General features: G+C 38.8%; 1 protein-coding gene across 8 annotated transcripts in view; it reads right to left on the bottom strand.

Moving 5' to 3' along the window:
• CHD7 (chromodomain helicase DNA binding protein 7) overlaps positions 1 to 27815 on the bottom strand; it is a 131826-nt gene that overhangs the window by 51996 nt on the left and 52015 nt on the right. For all 8 annotated transcript variants that reach the window (XM_042022594.1, XM_042022592.1, XM_042022591.1 and 5 more), the window contains one exon: positions 5742 to 6163. In XM_042022594.1, coding sequence (XP_041878528.1) covers positions 5742 to 6163 — 422 coding nt within the window. The remainder of the gene's footprint in view (positions 1 to 5741; positions 6164 to 27815) is intronic.

Below are 27815 nucleotides of genomic sequence, written 5' to 3'. Positions count from 1 at the left end.
AACAGCATTAGCCTGGAACAGAATTACCTTTCCACATGAAGAACAGGCAGGTACTTAGAGATTGTTCTCAGAGACCCTGCCATTAGGTATCCCTGTCAATGCTCAACATTGAGTGCACACGATTAGTACTTTCCAAGTCTGGCAATAAGGAAGGTAAACTGTAACATACATACATATTTAGGCAACCATCTCTCATTTGTTTTTACACATGCATGAATGCAAAATTTAGCCAAGGCCCACTAGTGACAAGGTAAGTGTCCAGTCCCAAAATGAGAACTATAAATCTAGGACAAACTGAAGCAGTATTTGCCACACACAAAATACTAAAGTATTTCAAAACTGTCAGTTAAACTCGCCCCTCAATTCCAGTGATATAAATACAGACATTTCAGATTAGATGTTTTACAATCTCGCTGTCCAATATCACTTTCTGGTTTCACCCTCTCACCCTCGAGGACTGCACACCATACTGACCAAATGGGACCAGTAAGAAGACAACCTGCAGAAGGTCAAACAAGCAAACAGCATGAAGAAAAAGAGGATGAAGAGGAAAACTGTAAGTAGGACAACTGAAAAGAGAGCTTGATTTACAATTTGAGAAAGATATCCAAACTCCGACAAAGTGTTTTGTGTCAGCCCAGCAGCCACCAAGAGAGCTAGATGAAACTCCAGAAACTTACAGGGGCAAACCATCTGACTCAAAAATGACCCCAAAATCATGACATGCTTTCAGCATTAAGAGGGGGAGTAATTAGCCCATACGTTTACACTGTGTAACTATTTCACCTGATCTGGGTAACTGATAGATCTGTTTATTAGTATAATTTATGACAACTATCATGACTTGGATGCTGTTTTTTTCTATAATTCTATATCTAAAATAAGTCAGATGGATTACTGATTTTTTATTTTACCATTTGGGAACATTGTCCTGTAACAGATGCATGATTGGAACCTGGCTGAGACGAACTTTACACATTCACTGTGGAGCATAAAAACAATTGAAAAATAATCCCACTTTCTCAAAATGTCAGAGATGTGAGCTTTATACTGTACTGCCTTACCCAAGGAAAATGGTTATTTTTTAAAGCTCCTAGTGTAATCAAAACTTCTTTTTAAATCCATTTTTATGGATCACAAAAGTAGGAAAAACAACAGGTTTTTTCCAGTCTGAAAAGTCAGCCAAATTACTAAAAAGCTTTGGTAATAGTGAAGCCTACAAGGCCTGCCCTGCAGCACAAGCAAAGGTAAATATCAGGCAGCTGGGCTGGTTCAAAAGGGAGATGAGGACAGGTGTGAACAGGAACAGCCTCAGCGGACACATGCATGGAAATCTCGCACGATTTCCTGTTCTCTCCCAAAGGCAGCCCCTTCCTGCCTTGCTCAGGATGATCTGACCTTAGGAGTGGAAACCACCACCACTGCCTCAGGACCTCTCTTCCTGTCCTCCAGCTCCCCTGTGTGCTGCGTTCTGCTATCCTCACCGCTCCCCCACACAGCAGCCTCTTCCCACTTCCGTGGCCAGGAGCCATCCCCTTTCCGATACAACAAACAGCCGAACCATGTGCCAAAAAGCCCTTCTCCACCTCCCTCTAGAAACTGTGATTATGCTCATGTTTAGCACTTCCCTTGTAAGCCACAACCCACTTGCCCTACACTGTGTCCCAGGCTGCTGTTCAGTGTGTGGGAAAGATGAAGAGCTTTCCCTGCCACAGGGAGGGCAGGAAGCAGATATGAGCAGCCCTGCAAAGCACAGCACACTGCTTTGAGGAGATGGGACGAGGCAAGAGCTACTGCAAATAGCTGCCATTTGGCCCTTACAAATAGTTACTGCTCCTGCCACCATAATCAGTGGCCACTCTCTAGGGTTTCATAGGAAGTGGCAGGAGAGATATCAGCTGTGCTGCAGCGTGATCTTCTCAAACAGGTGGTCCTCATCTCCTCCAGGGACAGGCACAGGAGGAACAGACATCTGAGCCATGACTTTGCAATTCAGTAGGATTACTTGCCTTTTCCTGTCCATCTACTTTTGGAAAAATCTGCCTGCTTTGCATGTGCCTGCAAGCTGGCTCCGCAACATTTAGAGCCCACATAATACTCAGCACCCACCCAATTTAACGAAAACCCTTCACTTGTCATCCTAGGTTTACCTACAGTTTGCTTTCAAACTTGACTAGTTTGGTCCACAAGAGATTGTTTTGCCAATGTTATTTTTTTTTTAGCCACCACTGTATTTGTATTTCAGTATTGGCAGGATTGGGCTAATAGCCCTTAAACTGTAATAGTACAATATTATTGTGTGCTCTTTCCTTCACTATGCAGTGTAACATACTAGCAGCCTATTTGGGCGTTTTCTTTCTTTTTGAGAGCCCATGACACAATTAAAACCACCAGGAAATTAACCAGATTCTTCCATTTTCCAATCTGACTTGTCCTTCACATGAAGGTGCATTTCAGTGAGGCAGGCTGCTCATTTTGTCTCAACTTGCACCAAAGGTAACAGAGATGTGAAGGACAAAGTTTCTGGAGTTTTGTTATTATTTGTTACATAAAAGGATTATACTTTTAGTTGAAATTGGAACTAAAATAATAGGGTTATGAGCTATATTAAATTACAAAATGGTTAAGATAATTAAACACCAGATTTTTTCTTCCCTGTGTATGCTCTAATACAGCCTGTGTCAAACTTAACTATTAATGACTCATTATGCTCTATCCAAAACATGTTGCTCTTCAACAAATACCTAACTTTATCTACCTTAATTTTACATGACTGCAGAACTCTTCTATTGAAGCTGATCATCTTACTCAGGAATAAGGACCATTAGTTATGCACAGCATTTTTAGATTTCTAAACCACACTACTCCTTTTCAATGCTTAGAAGCAAAATATTGAGCAATATAAGCGGTAGCAGTAATGACATGCTAGATACTAACTTTATCAAAATATTTTACTTCTACATAATCATCCATAATCTGTATTAACCTGCATTAATCTCACTCATCTCAGCTACTGTAATATTTCCTTTCCGGAGTTAGTGCTGCTGAAACACTGTGGTTTATATGATTAAACATTTGGACTGTTGATTTATTTAAAAACTCGATTCAGTGATCTGTCAATGGACAGATCCAGTCTGTGATGTTGCCAAAGTAAGCACATTTCTTTCACCAATTTAAAATTCTTTGGCAGCATAGCATCCCCACACATTCTCTGGGTTCTTCAAAGAAGCTTGATACTGAAGCTGACAAGACCACAAAATGAGAACAACCTTGTTTTCAAGACAGCATTTGGTAACGAGAGGCACAAGCCTGTTACAGCAAAAATAGGACTTTCTCCACACCCCTGAGTAAGCATAAGGAACACTGAATGCTGTTACTGTTGCTCCAAACATGTTTCTCTCACAGGTAAAACAACAGGGCTTAGTACTTACTAAAATACTGTAAGTCACCTAGCCAGCCAGGGACAAGAGTCATTGTATGGGAAAGAAGATAAAGACTCTCCTATGAACACAGCTAAGAAAACAGTGTTTTGCTCCTTCAGAGGAAACACTGCTCCTTTAATCTGCACAACATGTCCCAGAATTTAGAGATGATGTGCATAGAGATACTAGGATTGAGTGGACAGGACAGACCAGCTCTGAGCTCTGATGTCCAGACTATCACCCATGGGTGTTTTTGAGGCAGACTCCTTCTAACCATGGTTTATCAAACAAGACTTCACTCTAGTCAATTGAGAAGTCCTGCAGTAAAAGTTTTTTTTACTTTTTGGCAGCAAAAATGTAGGAAATGCTCAGTAACACTTATTATGTAGCTGGGTCAGCCTTTAAACCTGTGAGTCTAGGGAACTTGAGCATGTCTCTTTAGAGGAATGGCTGAGGAAGCTGGGCATGTTTAGCCTAGAGATGACTGAGAAAAGATCTTATCAATGCATACAAGTATCTTAAGGATGAGTGTCGAGACAATGGAGACAGAGACTGCTCAGAGGTGCCCACTGACAGGACATGGAACAGTGGGTACAAACTGAAACACAGGAAGTTCCATCTGTCTAAGAAGAAAAACTTTACGTTGAGGGTGACAGAGCACTGGAACAGGCTACCCACAGGGTCTGTGGACTCTCCTTCCCTGGAGATATTAAAAACCCGCCTGGATGGACCCTGTGCAGCCTGCTATAGGTGAACCTGCTTTAGCAGGGAGGTTGAACTACATGATCTCCAGGGTCCCCCTTCAACCCCAACCATCCTGTGATTCTATGAAAAGGCTGGTTTAGCTGATACAGTATTTTAATTTCAAAAATACATACTGGGTGATATATAACTTAAGAGATTTTTCTAAGCTGTGAATTGCTGCTGTGTATGTAAACCCCATCCTTAGGACAGTCTGGTACACTGTTGGAACCCTGGGTTCCAACAGTACACAGCCAAAGTAAACGCTGCAGTACGGATAGGCTGATCAACTGTAATTTACTGATAAGTTAATAAAACCTGTACACAACAACACTTGGTTTTACAAGCCACTGTTTAGAAATTCTTCAGGAAACATCATCTCTGCTAGTATAGAAACTTCTCTGTCTTGCTGAAGCAACAAGTAACGTCTTACTGTTCATCCTCATTTAGCTATGGAGCTGTATCAAACCTAACCAATAAACAGTCAGTCTTGTAGAATATATGCAAAGCTGATTCATTAACTGTAATTTTTAAACCCTAATACAAATGGATTTTGCAAACTGATTTGGATTAACCAAGTCTGGCTGTGCTTCCATCTGGAAGTTATATTTTATAACTCTAGCCACATCTTGAAAAACAGATTCAGATGTTTGGAACAAATTCAGAACAGTTGTAAGAAATTCTAGGTACAAATGAAAAAAAAATATTGAGCTTTAATATCTTTTTGGTCTCAGTTTTCTTCCAAGTAGGCATTTAAAACCACGGTGTTTAGGGACTTGAGGGACAAGGAAAGAATCTGTATTATTACCTGTGACACATTTACTCATGTGTAACGACAGTTTATTCTTTCTTGTACTACTCTGTAGCATTTTAAGCCTATCCTGATAAAGATACACCATGCTCAATAGAAAGTTAAGAAACCCAGTCCAGAAACAGAGTTGAACTATCTGGTCTATACACTAAGATTTTCTGCTAGGAAAATTGTCTTTACACAAAACAGGAAAATTAATATAATCCTTATGGTGAGAACACATTAATATCCATATAAAAATGCTTTTTTAACAGCAGACCTTAGAGCCCATCAGTTGTGTTAGTATAAAAATGTGTCTGTAAGGGTTGTACAGTGTACAACAACGTGAAGTACCTAACTTCTTTATTTAGGGAAAAACATCATCAAACCATTTTACTCTAAGCCTTCATCTCTGAATTTGGTCAAACCTGCATTAGTGTTGAAGCAATTTAATTTCTCAACACAAAAACCACACACAAGGACAGATGAGGATTAAAGAAGAGTGAGTTCGTTTTGAAATCTAATACATCCAGAAACTTTTCTGCCTTGAAAGGGAGAAACTAACCTTCTGCCTTTCCAGCTTGCTTAAAATAACTGTGAAGCCATAAACAGGAAAGTCAAACAAGAGAAATGTGCCCAAGCTTCTCAAAAACATGATGTTGTAGATGGTAGAAGGCAAACGACAAAACAAGATTTCCTCCCCACCCACGCCATTTAGCACAGATGCTCTCGAAATCCCACAAACACACTGTTTTTCTCTCATTGCATATACAAGTTTCCTGACTTACCTAGCCTTTTTGCTGGTCTTGGGTTTTGGCGTGGTATTTTTTGCTTTCTTTTCCTTTGGCTCTTTAGGGGTCTTAGGGACTTTGGGGGTCTTGGGTTCCTTCTTTTCCTTGGGTTCTTTAGGATCCTTCGGTTCTTTTTTTGCCTTGGGCTTTTTCTTTTTCTTCTTGTCTTCTTGGGAGCAATCCACTGAGTTTCTGCTTAGATTCTGGCTGTCAAGTCCCCCAGGAAAGTCTTCCTTACCAAAACCTTTACTGGGACCTTCTGCAGCAATGTGATTGTTTTTCTTTTTCTTTTTCTTTTGCTGTGGCTGCGGCTCAATTGACGGCAGATAATCATCACTTTTCACTAGCTGGGTATTCGGTCCACTAACCTGAGTCATATCCGGCACTGGTTTCTCTAAAAAGGGTTCCGACGGAGAATGCTGAGAATGATAAATAGAAATAAAATTGTAGATCTGCAACTTTGATTTCTAAAACTTTGCTCCTTCAGAGCATGAGGTAACAGAGGGAGAAAATATTAAGCCCAGGATTAACCTATTAACAAGAGTCAGCATATCTGAAACACTGTGCATTAAACAGTAAAGAACAAAGCTTTTTGCAGTCAGAACAGTAGTAAAATGACCAGAAATTCTTGATAATCAAGGGTAAAATTATTCTAAAGCGGATAAAGTGGAAATATAGAAAACATTTAGTCTTCAACACGTAGATGCAAAAGGAATGCAATTGTTTCAGACATTTCAAAATAGTTGTTAGCAGAATGATTAACTTGTTACAAATTATTCAGCTGCACTGGAATTTTGTCCTTAGGGGAAAAAAATTGTTAAAATTTGTTTCTAGACATTCGAAGGAGAATAAAAGTACATTCACAGGCTATATTGATAAAAAATTAATCAAGGCAATTTACATTGGTTCATCGGTGACAGGAGGTATTTTGATCAGCAAGTGAAGGATTAAGCCACTTGAAAATGTATTACAGTGTTACGTTTTATGTCCAAGATCCACAGCTTCCAGTTTGTACTTGAAACAGATTTGTTCCTGCTCCAGATTGGACAAAGAACTACAGTAAGTGCTTATGAACCTGCATAAACATCCGATCTCAAAGTCTCTATGGCATATCAGGTTTACACCAAACTTATAAGCTAGAGGAAAACCCATGTATAGTTACACAAATGTTAAATGCCCAGACTAAAATACATTGGATATATTGACAACTATTTTCACCTTAATGGTTCTGTTCTACACAAAGATCCATGAGTCTGCAGTGAAAAGCTATCTAAGCTCCACCATGACTTTGCAGCATATCAAAGCTCTGACCTGCTTCTCCCTGCCTGCCCATGGTTATAAATGCAGGATGACAGTGCTTTTCTAGAAGAAAAGTAATAGCATGGCACCATACTGATGCCTTTCTTGCACCTACATAGATGGTCAGACCATTTTACCTACACTCTTTCTCTCTGTTTCTCCTCCTTTTCTGTTCTGTAAAAATTAAGTCAGGATGATACTAGGCGGACAACTTCCCCATTAGTCATGGTGTCAAAGGATAGCCACTTGAGATGTTTGATCCATTGAATTGGGCAGAAGAAAATTTTATAAGAAATAAGAATTTTACTTCTAGGAGAAGCAGTGCCAGTGTAACTGTAATGTTCTTCGCATTTCCTTTTCTCCACGTTTTTTTCTAATGGCACTTACTTAGAAGTGACAAGAGTGCAAATGAATGAATACAAAACCAGTCCTTGAGCATAAGGAGAGCTGATGGGCATACACATATATATCTACTTCAGCAACCTAGATCCAAATAGAAATGAACTTAAGATCTAGGAAACAAAATTCTTGATAATATTACAGGAGAAAGTGAATGCATGTGTATATTTCCAAATATATTAATATAATTTTATGAATGTAAACAAACGGAACCAGTGTAGTCCTAACTACTTCTGGCATTTCTTCACAGTAACATAAAACCACTGTACTGAATACACTCACATACTCAGAAGCAAAAGGAGCAAGGCTGTCAGAAAGTTAAGGATTTTTTCTGCTGTCTGGGAGAGGTCTGAATGGTACATGCTACACAATACAGGTCTGCATGGAAGAGACAGGACAAGAGGGAAGGCCTGAGTGACAGACTGACGGCCTGGGTCTCCTTGGCTTAACCAAGGACTTCCAGGGTGACTTCTGCATGTTTCTGTCCTCCACCTGCTTATTAAGTTCCTTTTTTGTGCAACAGGTCTAAGTTGCAGTGGAAACCCAGCTGTAATGCAAACCCAGTGCACTCATTGCATTAGCACTGCATCAATCAGCCCTACATCAAGACCATCTCATGTTAGGCATCCTGAAGTACGAATCAACACCTGTTCCAGAAATCTGTAGTCACCACTGGCATGTACATATCCACACCGGAAAATTCACAAAAACTGGGTATTTGTATAGAAAACACTATCCCAGAAATTAAGTGGTAACAATGAGTTCTGCAGTACAATTATACATTACATGAAATAGACATCTTTTAAACTGTTCTGATTGGTTCTGAATGTGGTTGACTGAATTGAGTGTCTCAGATTTGTTATATCACGCAGAATAAAATGGCCTTCTCTCTACCTCAGACTGTTATGTGCTTGTACTAACCATTATTTTTAGGTAGAGAAATACGGGAATATTACCAAGATCACCTTTAAGTACTTCTTACCCCTGGATTTTAAGAACAGTACTTTTAACCTGTATAATTGCAAGATAGTCAATATACATCTGCATTATCTGCTATTTTGTATCTCATGCATCCTACATTTTGCAGAAATCTGAAGTGCAAGTTTCACCAATTTTTTCACTGAGCTGTCCTCTACCATCCTCAATCCTGTTTTAAAATGCTGCTCACCTGCTATATATAACATATATAGATGTAACTCTAGGGTTTTCTTTCCATTATTTGTAGGTTTTGTGTTGAGCAAGTACCTTCAATTCGACACTACAATACTTGGTTGCCGTATTGAGAGAGACTTTTACAATTACCTAAAAGCTTATGTATAAAAGGCACAACTTTCTAGAACAGATCAAAATCAGTAGTTTTATTTTACTTCCTCCTATGCATATGAAACAGCCTAGCCAACAAATATTAAAAACCACAAGAAATCCAGTAATGCCATGTAAATTTAATTTTACAAAATTTTCAACATTGCAACTTCATTAGTGCTATGACCGTCACTGAAATCAATATTATATTTTATACATGCTTCAGTATTCAAAAACATGAATCCTTGACAACTTGTGGGTTGTTTTTGTTTGTTTCAGTCTGAACAGCAACTTTCAGCAGAGTCATAAGCAAATCTGAAAGCAAAGCTTTCCAAATCTCCACAATAGCAGCATCAGCCCTTTGTGACTTGACATTTGCAGTTTTAATGTGAGATCTGGACAGAAGGTAAGGTCCTGAGAATGGCAGCAATTGCTGCCACACTGTAGTACCCTGCGGAATTTCAGATTCTTACGTTTCAGAAACCTTACCCACAAGTGTCATTCTCAGGCTCTAAAACAACTGAAGACTATACATTAGACTGAAACATTATGCCTGATATAAATATCAAAAAACCCCAAACTTACTGCCTTTTATTTAAAGGATCAAGTTATGTGCATTACCAAGCATAAAAATACTATGATTTTGGTTCATATCATTCACAATCTCTGGAACATTGAAGCTACAAAAAGACAACTCTGCCCTAATTAGGCTTTGTAGGTTGTATTTCCTATACCTTGAAACTGTATTACTTTTGCCACATGCCACTCCCCTTGCAGTTTGGCACATTTTGTAATTCACTTTTATGTGATTTTCTAAACTGTAGCATTCTTTCAAAGAAATAGCTTAAATACTTTTATTTTTCTACGAAGTCTGTGGCTGTACTTCTGCAATATGCTTAAACCGTTTATCCCTAACCGACAACCCCACATTGCTCCCTAGTGTGAAGCTGTGTAGGAGCAGCACAAATCTACTGAGAAGAGATTGGAAGAAGCTTGAAAGATGCCTTTTCTTACCCCAAACCAGTTGTCTGCTCTTTCTTAAGTAGGGAGAAAAGGAAGAACAACAGGCTTTCACTATAAATATTCGATTAAGCTTACCACAGGGAATTATTTCAAATAGTTCTACTTCTTTAAATCTAGAAAGGATTAGCTCTAGTTACAGGGTCACAATTTCTAATCAAAGAACCCCATTTTCCATTTATAGAATTTTTTAAAATATGTATATTACAAGTTTTTACCAAAAGATTGAAAAAATGTATCTGCATACTTCATACAAATTGCTTCTCTTGCTGCTTTTAGTAGTAACAAAGCCATAATTTAGTATGTTAGTACAGAATTTAATCTTCCATGGGAAAGAAACCAGTGGAGATTAAACAAAAATAGGTATTCATCCTATTTGATACTGCAGCAGAATTATTTTTGGTATTATTTGAAATAAGGTGAAAAAGGTGCTCAAAAATATTGGTGTGTTTACTAGACCCACATCTCTTTAAATCTTTTAGAGAAAAGCTGTTTTTGTAAACATTTAACAAAGAACAGATGGCCTGTTTTAATCATGCGAAAAAACCTGGAGCTCACATTAATACTCCTACCAGCGACTACTGGGGCTAGTCACCTCCCTAACCAGCAGCATGGCACAGTCTTTAGTAATTCCATTTAATTTTACAATGGACATTTTCTCATCAGTTCCCACTGCTCGACAGTTAATCAATGCTATTAACATGCAATATCACAATGCAGGACACTCCTAAAGATCGCAGCTTATTAGAGAAAATACAGAGATTCTTCAAGAACTCCGAAGTGTTAAAACAATTTGTGGCACAACAGGCTACACAGCATTGTCAGTAAGAGCCAACGACATCCAAGGAATAAAAAATGAAAACACTATTAGAGAAATAGAATCATCTGTTTCTAGACTGGAAAATTTCTGGAATTCAAAACTATTTTTGAGCTTCCAAACAGGTATCACCATGACTTGAAAAATTAAAACCTACCTGCCTCTGTTTCAGAGCTGCTTACACTTTTAGACTATAAGCTCATTCCCCCCAGCCCAAAGTATAGAGAGCTGTCTCAAACCAGGCCTGTTATGTGAAGCAGCAAGATGGACAAGATGTAGGATTAATCCAGTGAGGGTGAGTGGCAGGGAGGGAGGTTAAGGAGGAGAGTCTTTCTGTTGCTTGAACAAGAATTGAACCACAATCAACTGTACTGAAAGCAGCTGAGTGTCACTTCCCTAACAGAGCAGCAACTTGAGCCAATACTGAGCTTTACGAAGTACGAAGCAAGAGCAGCAAAGTGTGCGACGTGACTCAGCTAACTTTGTGAAATTTAAACATCAGCACCAAACAAAAAAAAATTTTAAAATAATTCCTTTTACCAGGACTACACGTTTATTTCCATGGTGGGTATTAGTTCCAGACTCCATGGTCTTTTCCATATTTAAATAAAGATCTACAACAACCACACTTCATTTAAATTTTCTTAAATTTTGGTTTACTAAATTGTCTAACAGTAAAGCAAGTGATCACTCAGTTCCCACTGACTTCAAAATACAAACCTCTTTGGTATGATCTCCATACAATGGATAATTTCACTTTAGGTAAATCATTACAGAATATTCTCAACTGCAACCCTGTTCAGTTATCACCTTCACTCTGGAGAAGTTATAACAGCAACCTGTGCAAATTCTTTTAAAACAGAAGACAGACTATATAGCATGCTTCCAGCAGCAGCTCTACCTAGTGCCACAAAGATCACTCATTTTGAATTTGTATCCTTCCTGACTGGCACAGTCCAAACAGTGTTAAAAGCCATCACATAACCAAATTGCTCCATGACTCTTCCTTTCAAAGGTTAATGATAGGATTCATCCTCCCTCTGGATTATTTAGAATGAACTACTCATCTTGACTAATTTGGAAAGTTTCTGTGTCATGTCTCTATGCATTGCTTTGTCCCTGCAATTCTCAACTTGTCTCATGAATACTTTCAGCATTAGGCTCCTCTTAGTGCCCCCTCAATGTGAAGCATGCTTCACCTTTTGTAGACCTCCATAAATACTTTCCTGACATTGTCCATATGCAGAGCTCACATATCAGTAAAAACTCCACAGTAAACAGGAATCAACACCACTTCCAAAACTCCAGCCAAATGCCAGTACCTACATTCAGCAAAAGCTGTACAGTATTTTTTCTATATTAGGTAAAGTCCAGAAACATCCTCAAGACTACATTCACACTTGTAATTGTTTCAAAAATATATTTTACCAATCAGCTTCTTCTCCTTTATTGTAAATGATGATCCCTTCGCTTTTCTGTGAAACTACTACCTTGAAGATGTGTATGTTTCTTTTAGTGTACTATATGAAAATACTTAGTACTAAACTTAAAATATTTTGGGGAATATGATGCTGTTTAGAAACAACTGCTATCTCAGTAATTCAGAAACCCTCCTAAGAAAATTGTAGTTCCAAAGTGACAACTGGGATTTATAAACCAACAAGCGTTGTCAGTGATCTCTGCAATAAAGGGAAAGACATCACACCAGATGACAATGAAAGTCTGGTTTTGCAAATAGGTTTGAAAGGAATCTAAATTTCTGGACGTACCTCTTCAGAACACAGATGAAAGTGTATAGAAAACAGAACTTCTATTAAAACCTTCCTAGCAAGACAAAACTACTGTGCATGAAAAAAGTTAATGTTTAAGCAAAATGCTGCTGCAATACCATTTTATTTCTTAATCAAGTCTTAGGAGAAGACAGAACAATCTAAGATTATTCTGAGTCATCCTGCTCTGTTACTGCTACTGGAAACCCGTAAAAAACAGTACAATTACTAACAGGTTATAACTTGCTGATCCAAAGGTTTTTAAAAAAACTCTGAATCACAAAACTAGAATTCTGATGCCAACAGCATCCTAACAGTGGAGTGAAAGTGATTAAAACCAATCTTAGTGCCCTCCGCTACCACTGTAAAACTACTCTAATTTCTGATTTGGTGGAGCTGAAAATATCACCCAATTACAGTATTTGGAGGAATAAAAACATGCTATGCAAAATACAGAGTTTCTTAACTGAGTCTCAGCACAGCTACAGTAATAGAATTATTTATTTTCTGGTCATGTACTCTGTATAGAAACACAGATTATAAAAGACAAATGATACTAATGTGGCCATCCAAAAAGCAAACATCCCATTATAATTTTACAGTAATCATATGTAGTGTTTTGTGCTCACAGAAAAAGTGAGACACATTACTAAGCCTATGGAATATCAGCCAGTGCAACGAGTGATGACAGCTTGTTCACAGCTCAAGAAACAACTAACTTGTCCCATAAGAGAGCTCCTAGGTTGCTGCCCATAGATCAGAATTGACATCAGCGTTGATCAGGCAATCTCAGACAACTGCCACCCCTACAGTAATGAAGTGTGCATGCTCCAAATTGGCTCTACATGTAAGGCATTGCAATAGCTACCACAGGAATTGTATGTAACTGGTGATGTGATGGTCAACAAGACAAATGTTTTGTTAATACTGTTTTTGCTAGAGATTACTTTGCAATATAGACTGACTTAGCAGTATAAGGTTGCTCCTAATGCAAGCTGGGCAGATCTTAAATATTACACAACAGCAGCCAGGCTCTCTACTCTCTGTCATCACTATGCAGACTGAGGACTTAGGCTTTTGGCAAGTTTTTACTAGCTCTAGCTGCAGAGACACACAGAAAGGGTGGGACAATTAAGCACAGAATTCTTCTGGTAAAAGCTTACTGCTCATGTTGACAGCTTGTCCACCTCAAGCCTGCCCTCCATGCATGTCCACAGTAAAAGGAAACTTCACTTTGTGTGTGCTCCACTATCAAGCAGTGCCAGAAAATGCCAACATGTTTTACCACAGAAGTTTTGCAGAGTTTATGCCATGCAGTCTATACCACAGGTGAGAAAATGACCAGCAGGCCAGCGAGAGTCCTACTGTCAAATGGCCTCTAAGCATCTTAACACCTTACTTCTGAAGGGAATGCACAAGTATTATGAGAAGTGGCTGAGGAAGCTTGGGTTGTTTAGTCTGAAGAAAAGGAGGCTCGGGGAGACCTTATCAGTGTCTACAGCTACCTGAAAGGAAGTTGCAGTGAGGTGGGTGTCAGTTTCTTCTCCCAGGTAACAAATTTCAGAATGAGAGGAAATGGCCTCAAGTTGTGCCAGGAGAGGTTTTAGATTGGATATTACAGATTTGTTTTTCACAGAAATGGTTGTCAGGCACTGGAACAGGCTGCCCAGGAAGCTGCAGTGTCACCATCCCTGGAAGTATTCAAAAAACATGTGATACTCGAGGACAACATTTAATGGTAAACACAGCAGTGCTGGGTTGGCAGTCAGACTTGATGATCTTAAAGGTGTTTTCCAACCTTGATGGTTCTTTGATTCTGCCATATAACATCTGTATCTAAAAATGTGCATATTTTCTTCGTGAAGTTATGTCTGTGAAGTTATTCCCAGGCACAGCTATCAAGATTCCTAGTGCTTACTAGAGAATTCCTTCGATCAGAGAATATCCAGGAGATTTACCAACAGTCCTTTCCAACCCCTCTAAGATAAGGCAATGACTGCTCATCTCCAGGCAAGATAGGGAAGTCACTCAGTGAAGTAAGAACATGTCAGGATGAAAGAGTCTCCAGAGAATCTGTACAATACTTCAACTGCTCCAGTAAAGGGGGAATATAGGGGAGGAAACATCTGCACATATTCAACCAAAACAGCAATAATTAAACTGCTATTATTAAATAAATTAGCGTTATAAAAGACTAACCTAACATTTTAGCATATATACAAGAGTTGTTGCTCTTGGGCTTGCCTCCATGTTCCCCACACTGTGAAAACAAAGCAGTTCCTCCAAAACAGTCAAATGCAAACATCATCCTTCTCTTGGGCACATTTCACATCCATGCTTTGAAATCCAAGGTCCTGAAGTGAGAGACAAAACCATACTGCCCTGTACACACAGCCTCCTCCCTCAGCCAGGAGAATTCCCTCCATTCAGCTACTGAACATCAAAAGCATGGAGATCCATCCTCTCTGAAGGGTAACCTGTTCCTGCACCACATTGTATTTTCATCACCATAGTTTATGATGCTGTGGTACAAACTATGATTTCCACTAAACACCCTGTTCCCCACCCAGAAAAAGAAAATGCAACAAAACAGTCCTGGCTGACTTGGTATATTAAGCACTTAGAGCCTGCCCACAGTAATATAAGTGATAAACGTCCTCTAAAACTTATGGCTTTTTTCTACAAAAGACTAAAGTCACTCAGAGAACCATTTTCAGAGGGATCTTACATAGATCATATCTAGTCCTATCAATATATCTTTCTGCTATCAAATTTAAATCACAGTGACACGCAGCAAATGGCACCAGGTTTATGACTACAAGGAAAATCAAAGACCAACATATGTGGTACAAACGCTGGTTCTTCTGACCACAGACAACTGAAAAAGTTCCATCTGTGCTCTCACTGCTGCAAGTAATAGCAGTAATAGCATTACACACCGTAACAGCAAGAGTATTTCTATTCTGGTACTTTTTTCCCCTACCCCTTCTAACCCTCAAGAGTTAACAGGAAAACTTATTTAACAGGCTATAAATGTAAAAAATGTAAGGTGAAGGGTAATAAGATACTATATTGTATGTTTATTTGAGAGATATATAGTATTAAAAAACTAAAAATACTAGATGTATGTATGTGTTAAGTTAGAAGCAATACTTCTTTTTTGATTTGCTAAACCTCTAATAAGGTATTCTTTATCTAAATCCAGAAAAAGTATATTTCCACTTTTTGTAATTTATAATAAAAAAGTTTACTTTAGTCTAAGGAAGGGAGAACACCTATAGAGAGAAAGGCAGCATGTTTGGGGCAAGTTTTTTCATTAGATTAAGCTGAAGACTTGCAGGCCAGGAAACATTTTTTAACAATGAATCACAGAATTATAGCATATCCTGTGTTGGAAGGGACCCGCAAGGATCACCGAAGTTCAACTCCTGGCCCTGCACAGGACACCCCAAGAGTCACACCATGTCCCTGAAAACGTCCAAATGCTTCTCTGTCAGGCTTGGGGCTGTCACCACTTCTCTGGGGAGCCTGCTCTGGCACCCAACCACCTCTGGAGAAAAACCTTTTCCTAATATCCAAAACAAACCTCTCCTGACACAGCTTCATACCATTCCTTCAGGTCCTCTCATTGGCCATCAGGGAGCAGAAGATTAGTGAGTGCCCCTCCCTCCACTTCCCTTGATGAGGAAGTTGTAGACTGCAAAAGAACCAAACTGCAACAGACTGTAAGGAAATCCACTAGGAGCAGATGGGCACCATGTGGCTACAACTGCATATTGCCCCAGTCTAATTACTTGGCACCACTACATGCCTCTGTATTTTTTTACAGCATGCTCATGCCAGAAAGTCCTCAAACTCAACCCTCACGTCCACGACTACGTGCCCTGTTTGCACATGCACACCACAGTGGCCTTTCTTCTGGGCTTGGTTATTTTCCAGTCTTGGGAAGCTTTAGACAGACACCAGTCATAGCCAGCCCTTTCAGCCTTCTTGCGGTAATTCACTGTCTGTTTTGCCACACATACCTGCCCCAGGGCAACCTCTCACCCCTCTTCTGAGGACACTAATGCAAGGGTCTTCAAGGGGACTAGGCCACCTCTGAGAAAGCCATCTCTTAGGGACAGTCTGGAGATCACAGCTGCCCAACAAGCCCTCACTCGCAGACATGACTGAGGACAGCAACTGAAGAGCAAGACTTCAAACATTCACAAAACAGTAAGATATAGCAGCCACCAGCAAAATCCTTTCAAATGTATTTTTAGGCCATTACATTTATTAGCGTATGGTGTTCCAATACAGTAGGAATAGATAAAACTTCTCTATCGCTTTCCTAACCCCTTCCTTATATACCTAGGAAAACAAGAGCCCAGCATTTTTGTTTTAGAAGTTCCCTACCATCAGCTTCTAGACTTGCTAAAACATCCATGTTTAAGAAGCCTGCACATTTAAAAAATATACCAATCACAGTTTAATGACAAACATGCATCAGATGACAAGCTTGGTGAAAAGAGGATGCAATTCATAGAGAGTCTTTACTAAGAACTTTATCACTTCCCCTATCTGCATGCCCTCATCAAAAAAAGAACAAGTTTTCCACAAAGGTATAAATATATATATCATGTTCTAATAGTTCAAGGAAAGGGCAATGGCTTTAGATGTTTAAGATTTCAACAGATGTGAAAAAGGACTACAACCCCTGAGTTTTTACTCCTGCCCACAGAAAGAAGGTCCCACTGAAGTCCCAAGATACTTCCACAATATCCTTAAGTATTTTTATTAAATCACAGAGCACTCTGAACTTTTCCATGGTTTGCAACAAGGTATTTTTATAATTTTAGCAAGATATCCTGCAGATGAGAGTGTACCAGATTGAGAAAAATTAGCTGAAAGCATTAGAAGAAACACTACCAGCACAGATAAGTATACTTCGGTTTCAGTTTGGAGCTGACCAACGTTCAACAATATTTTATCTGAATGACTGGAACAGACACACTAGACAAATAATACAAAACTCTTTTTCTTCCCCCTCTGCAAGGTGAAGTTGTACTGTATCCACAATCAAAAGATGAAATCCTTTTCATTCATTACTTGAGCTGGTGCCCTTTTTTTTAAACTACAACTTGTATTCAAGTGTTTTCTGCTACATATTTTAAAAAACACACAGAATTCTCGGATCACATGGACTTCTAATACTGTAAAATACTAAGGTACCACCAAAGAAAGAAAGTTAAACCACTCCAACCATTTTTCTTATTATTTAATAATTCTAGTCTTTACATTTGCTGACTTCTGATTAAAAGAGCCTCATCTCAGAATTTTCTCCAAAAAGACCATATTTGGTAAATGTTTTCTGATACCATAAGATTATATCCAGAATATCTCAATCTAGCTGTCTCTACTGTTTATGTCTACTCCAAATCTCAAAGTGTTTAATTGCTGCTGTTTCAATCTCATAGTACAGGTGAGCACACTTAGTACTAGGAGAATCATAATTTGAAACTGTAACTTTATGTTCTGACATTCTAAATGCCATTTCCTTAATCACAAAGAAGTACCACACCATGAGAGAAAAAGAAACTCTAAAATCCCACTGACGCTATCACTTCTATTAGACATCCCAAATAAATTGGAATTCCTTTTCTAACCCGTTTGTATCTAATATTAAACTGTCCTTGCGCAGCAGAAATTCAGAACCTTTCTTCAGACACTGACCAATGAGCCAGCCTGCAAGTGAAATAGCAAACATGCAATGTTGTCTTGAAAAGATTAAGTTCATTGTAACCCTAAGAAAACACACTGTAAATTATAAACATATTTTTATTTTTTTAGATAACAGCCTAAATCATTTAAGTATTTCAAATACTCGAAAACAAAGAATAATTGTTCCTACTAAACAAAATTTACGCCCTATTGCTTAACTTCCTACAATAATATGTCTAACCTACGGGGTGACTCTTCCCTAGTTACTACAGATCTGCTGCCTTATGCAGTTCATGGGATGGATGAGACATCTAGATTAAATCAGATCTAAATGACTATGACATTATCCTGGAGAGAAGACTCATGTTACCTTGAAAACTTAAATACAGAAAAAGGGAAGACTACAAGGAATGATGAAAGCAGTGAAAGTCAGGAAAGATAAGTTACTTTTTCCTAGCAGCCTCAGCTCATTGTGATACTTTTTTTTTTTCCAGATAGGCTTTCGTTTTGTTGGGTTTTGCTTGGGTTTTTTTTCCTTTTCTTTTAAATTACGTACTCATTTCTTATTAAGAGGGGTCTCCAGCAAAGGACTTTACATGGACCTTCTTCTTGGAAAGTACTCAACAATGTGTGCAAGAAAGCACCTACTTGGATAACTACTGGCTTCAGCTTCAGGGGCAATACAGCCCAGCATAACACACATAAAGAAGCCCCAAATCCCATTACTATCACTCTTGCCTCAGGCAACTCCCTATCCCTCTGTCCTGGCTTACTCATATGTAAAATGGGGAATACACGCCATAGGAGAGTTTAGATGATGAATGAATTAGTGGTTGATGAAGTTTTTTGGTATTACGATTAAAACTTCCATTTAAAAAGCTCATTTAGCTATTCTTTACAAACACACAAAGAGAGACACGGTTTGTAGGAAGAGTCTGCTTGTTTCATGAGATTCAGTAATATTCATTATTGGGTTTACTGGATAATAGACAGTCAACAAATTATCAGGCCATACCTCAAATAATAAAACCAAAGTAATTAAACAGCTACTTCTATCACAGAAGGTTGCATACACTGCTTACATTCCATTTTATGGGCATGAGGAACATGCAGTGTCAGTCCTACTTCAGATCTCTTTTAACTACAGCTTTGAAGGTTGCCATCATTCTGTAAACATTATCACTTAAATTTTGTGCATTAAGTAACATAGTTTAACATTTTCTGTCACTTACTTAGTTCTTTCTTGATACTTATTTTCAAAAAGTATATATAAATGTTACAACCAAAGCCTTCTTGCCAACTGGAGATAGGACAAGGCAGACTCTGCAGATGGTAACAAACAATTACAGTTTTCCAATGCCCACATCACACCCCTCTTTCAGAGGCACTAATGCTTACAGCAACAGAAATACTGAAAAGCTCTATGTGTCCCATATTAAGTATGTGGGAAAACAACAAAAGAAGAGTTAAAAGCCACTATTGTTCATTATATACATATTTTACTAATATATACATATGTATTCAAACATTTTGCTTTCAGTGTTTAAATTGTTTCTAATGATGTCTCACCCCCTTCCCAAACTACAGTTGTTTCCATGTTCACTTTCCAATATCTTACAAAAAAACCAGCACAATCAAAAACCTGCCAAACCAACACCAAAACCAGCCTGCAACAGGGGGGGAAATAATCAGCTACATCATGCCAACTCTCCCCTGGTAATACACTTAAAAATTAACTTCCCCCATCCTGTCATGTAGGAGATACCCAGTCTTCAGGTCAAAAAACTTCTATGAAGATAAAACACAATGCAAAGGCAGGTTTTTCCTTTTCCCTCTCCCGTGTCTAAACAGAAAAGGAAAACAACCTGGAAAGTAATGATTTGTGCAGTGGCTTTCTTCCATTTTGTTTTCAATACACTCCTAAATAGTTAAGCAGTAAGTCTAAAAAAATCTGATTAACCAGCCTTTAAACACCTATAGTTGATCAAGTCACAGAAATCAGAGAGAAAAAGGTACAATGTATCTTCAGCAGTGATGCATTTTATACCAATGACACCTATATATTATGAGAGAAAAACTACTAAAGATTTAATGGTGCCAATTAAAGAAGCCAAGAGTTTGCATGGCTCAATGGCTGAGTCATAGACCTTTTCCCCATAATAGGTTCCATTATAGTCCTGAGCTCAAGCTGTGGGAAGAGGATTGCAGATGAGTAAGAGGAATTAGTATTTTTAAATGTTATTGCCAGGGAAGGTGTCCTTTAGGCATTACACAGCTGCATGTCTCTGGTAGCAGTGGAGTGGCTTGTGCTTACTCACCATCCTAGTTCTAAGTGAGATGCACAGAATTGTGGACACCTCACAACTTCAAAACACTAACACAGAAATTAAACCCATCAATGTAGAGCCCTCTCAAATTTAATCAGTATTTCATATGCATTTCCCAACTTGAAATACTTCAGTACTTGTAATTTTTGTGCCATTCTATTATCCCTAATTTTTTTTTTTACTTATTTATACTTACGTAAAACAAGGTAAGACTGTGTAGCTAAAGACCAAAATAGTTTGCACTTAAACCACAGGATGTCTGTAAACAACTGGTGTGATGTACAATGAGGAAAAGAAAATTAAAATGTTCAAGTGCCTCTCAAGATTGTTTCCAGTAAACCTAGGGAAGTATTTGTGCCAGAGTACAACATTGCACAAAATTCTGATCATCCACATCAACAATTACACCTCAGACATGAGTACAGATTATCTTGAAGGAGAAGTCTAAAGGGAATTTAACTTACTTTAGATAGATTACTACTTATCAAAACACTGACAGATCCTAATACAGGAAATGAAAATAATTAAGATGGGTAAAATTGACACCAGAGCGAATTGAGTATAAAACTGGCATCTAATAAATTTAGGACAGAATCAGATGCCATTCCAACATTCAAACTAATCTGATTTGGGTAAGAATTTCAAAAAACAGGAATACTGGAAGCAAAAGCCAAGTGCTCTTTAAGTTTGATGAGGTTTAGAAAAGCAGTTCATAAGATGGCACACGTGACAACTGGAAGCTCAACTCAAAAGGCCCAGACAACCTTTACAAGTACTTTGCTTCTAATGACTGGGAACAGTAAAAATCAACAGCAAAATCTTGTTTACATTAAAAAATAAATGCATTTTAACAAATGCAATTTGGAATATGACAAACACCAAACATAGTAGTTCAGAAAAGAGTTAAATATGCTTAGAAAAAACATTTATGTTTCATTTTCTAGGGGAAGAAAGTATCTATTAAGCAGACTAATAGGGCTGGTAAAACAAGCTCCTGGTCACAGAAGTTTTATCTTCAAACCTGAAAAAAGCAGTTGGCTACCCAAACAGCTTTTATAACTACACTGGCCAAAATAACCTGAAAAACCCTGAAGTATTACCTGTTTTATAAATCTAACTTCACACACATCCTTGAGTCATCACAGCTATGAATGTGATTACTCAGATACCCAAAAGAAAACCTCTGTGATTTCAAATGTTTGTTTTTATAAATTTTTTTTGACAAGTAATTGTCTTTGTATCATGACAGTCATATAAAATGCAACAATGATGTTTAAAATAGAAAGGGCTGCTTATTAAATAAAGATGCCACAGTCCCAGTGTTCTTTTGCAATAACTTTTCTATTCCCTGGTTTGGGCAATTTTTCCCAAACATTGCAGAAGTCATTTTTATTTTCAAGTACTCTAGACAATAGAGACTTGAGAAAAGAAGAAGTAGGCAATTATTTAATTACTGGTCATCCATCATTTGTTCATTTATGCAGTTACATCATTTAAATATTAGTGATATACTTGTAAGGAGTGGGTTAGTGCAGGAGGGAGCCGGTGTCCAATTGCTGGGCCTCTGTCTTAACCTGCCAACAGGAATGTTGCAACTGAAAAGATTCCTGAGAGAATTTCACCTCTTTCTAATGCTGTGTTGGAAAACTTGTTCTTCCTCAAGAGCTTCCTACACACAACATTCCTAATACAAGAGACCAGAATCAATGAGGATAAATGAAGGTAGAACAGATTCTTCTCTCAGAAAAAGAGTAACCTCTTGCACAGAAATTACCCCAGAGCTCCCAGCCCAGAAGTCCATGGCCTGCTTTGAGGGCTCTCCAGACCAGTTAATTAATAATCTAAAACCCCTTCTTCTATCCCCACCCATTGAGGCAATTGAGTGGTTTACAAAACTGCTTTGTTTTGGGCTAAGTTTGATACAAACTGATGTAGAGACACTTAGAAGAGACAGAAAGGACGAAGAGTTCTTATCTTTTACACCTACAAGTAAGTCTTACACAGCCGATCACTGAAAAAGCAAGACAACCTGCAGATCATATTTCAACTACTTACAACCGAAGTTTTCTTGGATACTTATTTCCCTCCCCACAATGTTTTCTTTGCCTGAATTATGAATACAAGCATCTACCTCTTCAGCATCTACAACTCACAGAAAATATTTCTGAGTTAAAAGGAAAATATGCTAACCAAGATTTAAGTAATTCTGTATTTGGAAGTTGCAAGAAATAAACTGGTGGTTTTCTAACATTGAAGTAAGGTAGACATTTTCACGTGCACTGCTAGTATGCTTTTTATGTACCAGTCCCCATAGTTCTGCATGAGAATTTTTGATTATCCAATTAGACAGTCAGTAAAAGCCCTTTAAATGCAGGAGGTCACATCCTGAAGCTGCAGAGGTTATATTCTAGATCTACTAGAAGACAAAGCAACACAGAAGACAATACTCAAAGGCTTTTTTGAGGACATGTAAATGCACAGGAGAAGTCAAGCTGACACTCAAGAAAGTGTGCAGGAGCTGATGAACAAGCAGTGCTAACTCTTCTCAAGGTAGGGTTTCTGAGGCAAGCACCCCTCAGAGCACCAGGCAGACGTGGAGGAGCTCGCCCAGGATGGTGGGGGCGGGAGACAGAGGAGGTTTGTGGTCACCTCCATAACCCCAGGCGTGTTACCATCAGCACAGTTCCACCCTTTGAAATGGAAACAATGACCTTGTTTGTGTGACCCACCAACAAATTCCCACTGATTCAAGTTACACAAAGGTTATCTGATGGAAGAAGTTAACAGATATGGAGGGCACATATCAAAGGCTAAAGCCATCTTTTTCTAGGTGGCTTACTGACCTGTCAAACTCGGGTGACTGTGGTTTCATGCTGACACTTCCCACTAGAAAACCTACAGCCCCCCAGAAAAGGCTCAGCTATGCCCAGTTCCCTTCAAAGCCAAAGGCAAATATAACATCATAACACACATAACGTTTTTAGTGTTTGTTCTCTTTGGTCTTTCCATGGCCTTTCCAGAAAAGGTGGCACTATATAATCCATAACTTTCATGTGAGGTGTGGATACACCATCAGAAGCCAACAGAGAACTCCCTCCTGGAGAGATAATAGAATGGCTTGGGTCAGAAAAGATGTTAAAGGCAATCTAGTCCAATCCCCCTGCAATAAGCAGGGACATCTTCAACTCGATCAGGCTGCCCATCCAACCTGCCATTGAACATTTCCAGGGATAGGGCATCTACCACCTCTCTGGGGAACCTGCTCCATGGCTTCATCACCCTTACCATAAAAAACGTCTTTCTTATATCTAATCTAGACCAGTCCTCTTTCGGTTTAAAATTATTAGCCCTTGTCCTATCAGAGCAAGACCTGCTAAAAGGTCTGTACCCATCTTTCGCCATCTTTCTTATAAGCCCCCCCTTAGGTACTGAAGGGCTGCAGTAACGTCTCTCCAGAGCCTTCTCTTCTCCAGGCTGAACAACCCCAACTCTCTCAGCCTTTCCTCACAGGAGACAAGTTCCAGACCTCCGATATCTTCATGTTCTTATTCTGAACTCACTCCAAGAGATCTATGTCTTCCCTGTGCTGAGGACCGGAGAGCTGTATGCAGCACTCCAGGTGGGGTCCCACAAGAGCAGAGCAGGACAGAATCACCTCCCTTGACCTGCTGGCCACAGTGCTTTTGGGTGCAGCCCAGGACACAACTGGCTTTCTGTGCCACCAGCACATTTTGGCAGGTCATGCGCAGTCTTTCATCCACCAGCACCTCCAAGTCCTTCTCAGCAGGGCTGCTCTCAATCCCTTCAACCCCTAGTCTGTAACTGATACCCTGATGTAAGCGTAGCACCTTGCACTTGGACTTGCTGAACCTCATGAGGTTCACACAGACCCACTTCTCCAGCTTGTCCAGCTCTCTCTGGGTGCCATCCCAGACCTCAGGCACGTCAACCTCAACACCCAGCCTGGTGTTGCCAACTTGCAGAGGGCGCACTTGATTGCCCTGTCAGTGTCATTGATGAAGACATTGAGCAGTACTGGTGACAATACACTTTTCTGGGACTGAAGGTCCCTACACTTAGCTTTACACTGAAATGCAACCACTGTCATTTCAGACACCAGCCTGAGCAGATCTCATCAGAAAGTGAGATTTACATTACACCACAGAATTCTGTTCTGTCAATTTCCCTCTTCCCTCTTTTTTGTTTCTGTTGTCAAGATCTGCAAGCTTCTGGTAGTGGACATGTAACTCTCTTTATAAACTTCCCACATATTTTTTGCTTATTATATAAACCTACTCTCCTTATAATCAACTTTCCCAGGCCACACAAACGTATATATATATATATTCAGAGGTATAACAGACCATGGTTTGGAAACACCAACTTAAAGAAATCCTAACAGATACACATGAGATACAAAACCAGAACTGATCATCAGTAATCAACTTTATTTTTCTTTTCAGGTGGGAAGACAGCAGTTCTCCATATGGCCTTTTCATTGCTGTATTTTATTAACTTCAGTATGACAAAGTGGGCTTGAAATCACAGACTTGCTAAAAATCCATTGATGTTATATTTGCTGCTAAGATCCATTTATGTCAAAGAGCCCAAGGTACTTCTCAGACTCTATAGTCACAGCAACAAATGAAAATAGCCTTTGAATATGCTAGCTATGCCATGTCACAGGTAGGCTTTTCCCAACTCCTCTAGTAACTGAACTAAACTAAGAATTAAACCAAAAGGTGTCATTAGAACTGGGAGGGAGGATGCAAAACAAAACAAAATAAACAAAAAAAAACCAAACAAAAAAATTCCCCCAAACACACATACAAAACCAAACCAACAAAAAAACCCCCCAAAACCCCAAAAAAACCCAAAACCAAACCAACAACAACAAAACCCACCAAAAATCCCACACTTCATTTTCTGTGGACAAACCGCATTTAGCAGCACAAACTGAGGTAACTCATAACTTAGATTGTCCAACCTGTTTGATTAACACTGTTCAATGAAATACCTTATCTTTAGTGCAAATATCTTTACTATCCTTGCTCCAGACATCCTTCACACAACCTATAGTAAAATGTAAAAATCCCTATAGGCAGATCTTAAATCAGACATGCCTACAGCAATACCAGATCTAGATTTCAAGTTATATTGTAATGCTACATTATAGCTGGAAAGCTGTGTCTAAAGCAACACTTTTAACTCACCCCAACTGCCGTAAGAGTTTCTGAGTTACATTTTTGGGCGTTGCTTTACAGAGCAGCAGGGAACTGCAGGAACTCGCCACTGCTGCAGAGCACCTCAAGCACAGCCAACAGGAACACCAACAATATTGACACCAACCAACCAACCAGTGTCAGTCAGAAAAGATTCCTCCAACCACAGTCTAATACCCTAGGTACAGCATTATTTGGTTTTCAACAAGTTTTCCTGAAGTATTTCAAAGGAGGCCTGCAGAGAGAAACACTTAAAACCAAGCAGTATTCCGGTACTGCAGGCGTGTGTCCCTATGTCCATCTCTGACAATGCTTGCCCCAGTAGACATCTGCAAGATCCCATTACCAAACAAATTCAAATAACAACTGTAATGCCCTAAGTTTTAGACCAGTTCTAATGACTGCATTATTTCATACACAGTTGTACAAGTAAACTGTGATGTCAACTTTTTAGGGTATGGTGTCACTTTAAATTCAAACATGCACTCTGTATTATAAGCCTCCCACTATATTTAGCAACAATTGGCTGGTACAGAAAGATTTCTTCCAAAAATAAAATTAAGGACTTCATATCATTCAGTGCTCACATGTAAGGAAAATTACAGTATTATCACGCTTATCAGAGTCTTGCAGGGCCAAAAAAGATATGAAGTACCAGAATGCAAGTGGATGGAGGGCCATCTGGAGAGAAAGGAGATGTAAAAGCAGAGTGGAAAAAACACGAGTTCATATTGACTACTAGACATTAGGAAGTTTGTTATGAAGCTAGTTATGAGTCCTCTCTTCTCTTACAGGAAAATGACATCCAAAAAATCTGTGGAACTAATAACTTCTCAGCTACTGTGGTCATGTTCTTTTATTTCTGGGAGTTACAGAGACATAATAAAACACAATTTAACTAGCACAATTAACATGGACTAATTTTTCTGATTCAACCAATTAAATAATTCAGTCTGTTGTAAGAAAAGTCTACTGCAAGTGGGTATACATTCCTTTTGGGAACTCTTGTATAATATGAAAATTTCCTCTATGACTAAAATAACAAGAGTTTATATTTAAGAAAATATAAACAAATTTATATTTTAATATAAATTAAAATTATATTTTAATACAAATATTTAAAAAGTGGAAGTTGAAGCCTAAATAAATGTTTGGCACTCCCTACAACATTATAGTAATATATCAGTGGTACATTTGGGTTTGCATACTGAAGAATGTGTTGCATTCATGAAGACAAACACTTGCAATTTTCCAAAATTAAAAGGTTAATAGTATGCCATAGAAACCTGCCAAGATTCCAAAGTCACAACTTTAGTTAAGATTGTGGACTTTCAGTACTTAAAGTGGGCTTAGAAAAAAAGAGGGAGAGCACCTTTTTACACATGCAGATAGGGACAGGGCAAGGGGGAATTGTTTTTAACTAAGAGAGGATTTAGATTAGATGTTAAGAAGAAATTCTTTCAAGATGGTACAGAGGCACTGAACAGGTTGCACAGAGAACTTGTGAATGCCCCACCCATAGAAACGTTCAAGGCCAGGCTGGATGGGGACCTGAGGAACCTGATCTAGTGGGTGGCATGCACCCAGGGTCAACCCACTACAGCATCGCTGCCTGTGGTGGGGTGGTTGGAACTAGATCCGCCTCAAGGTCCCTTCCAATCCAAGTCATTCTATCAGTCTGTGATTTCTTAACATTTAATTTCTACAGCAGCAACCCATGCAGTATGAACCTATTCCCAGAAGTTCTTAATATTTGTGCTTGCTTAGCATAACACAAGAGCTGCTGTCTCCTAAGCTTGGCTAACACAGTAAAACCACTGAAGAGGAGTACAGGAAAGAGCTGCATCCTGATCCTCAGTACTGAGGAACAACAAAAGCAAAGGAACAAAGATTCCTCCCAGCCCAACAGCAAAAAAAATCAGAAAAATCCACTTTTTTTCTTCCATATCTTGTATAACTGCAATACTCTCATGTTAACCTCTAAAACTACCAAATTCCTACACAAGAAGTGTGATTTCCTGCTTTGAACTGTTAAGACTAGTCATCTCAGTCTTCTTGAGCTGCACTCTTAAGCAAGAGCAATACTAGAAGAAGTGACAGAGAGCAAGGAGATGGCACATTTTAGTGTAACAGATAGCCAAGTAAGAACTGAAATTGGGGATTTTATGAATTTTGGTTTTGAATAAATTACAAAATCTATGGCCATCATCTCTATG

This window comes from Corvus kubaryi, unplaced genomic scaffold, assembly GCF_017639235.1.
Source record: "Corvus kubaryi isolate FWS band 111438036 unplaced genomic scaffold, C.kubaryi_AGA036_p1.0 37216, whole genome shotgun sequence".
Lineage (NCBI taxonomy): Eukaryota > Metazoa > Chordata > Aves > Passeriformes > Corvidae > Corvus > Corvus kubaryi.
Note: the sequence above shows the minus strand (reverse complement) of the source record. Positions and strands in the feature narration are given on the sequence as shown.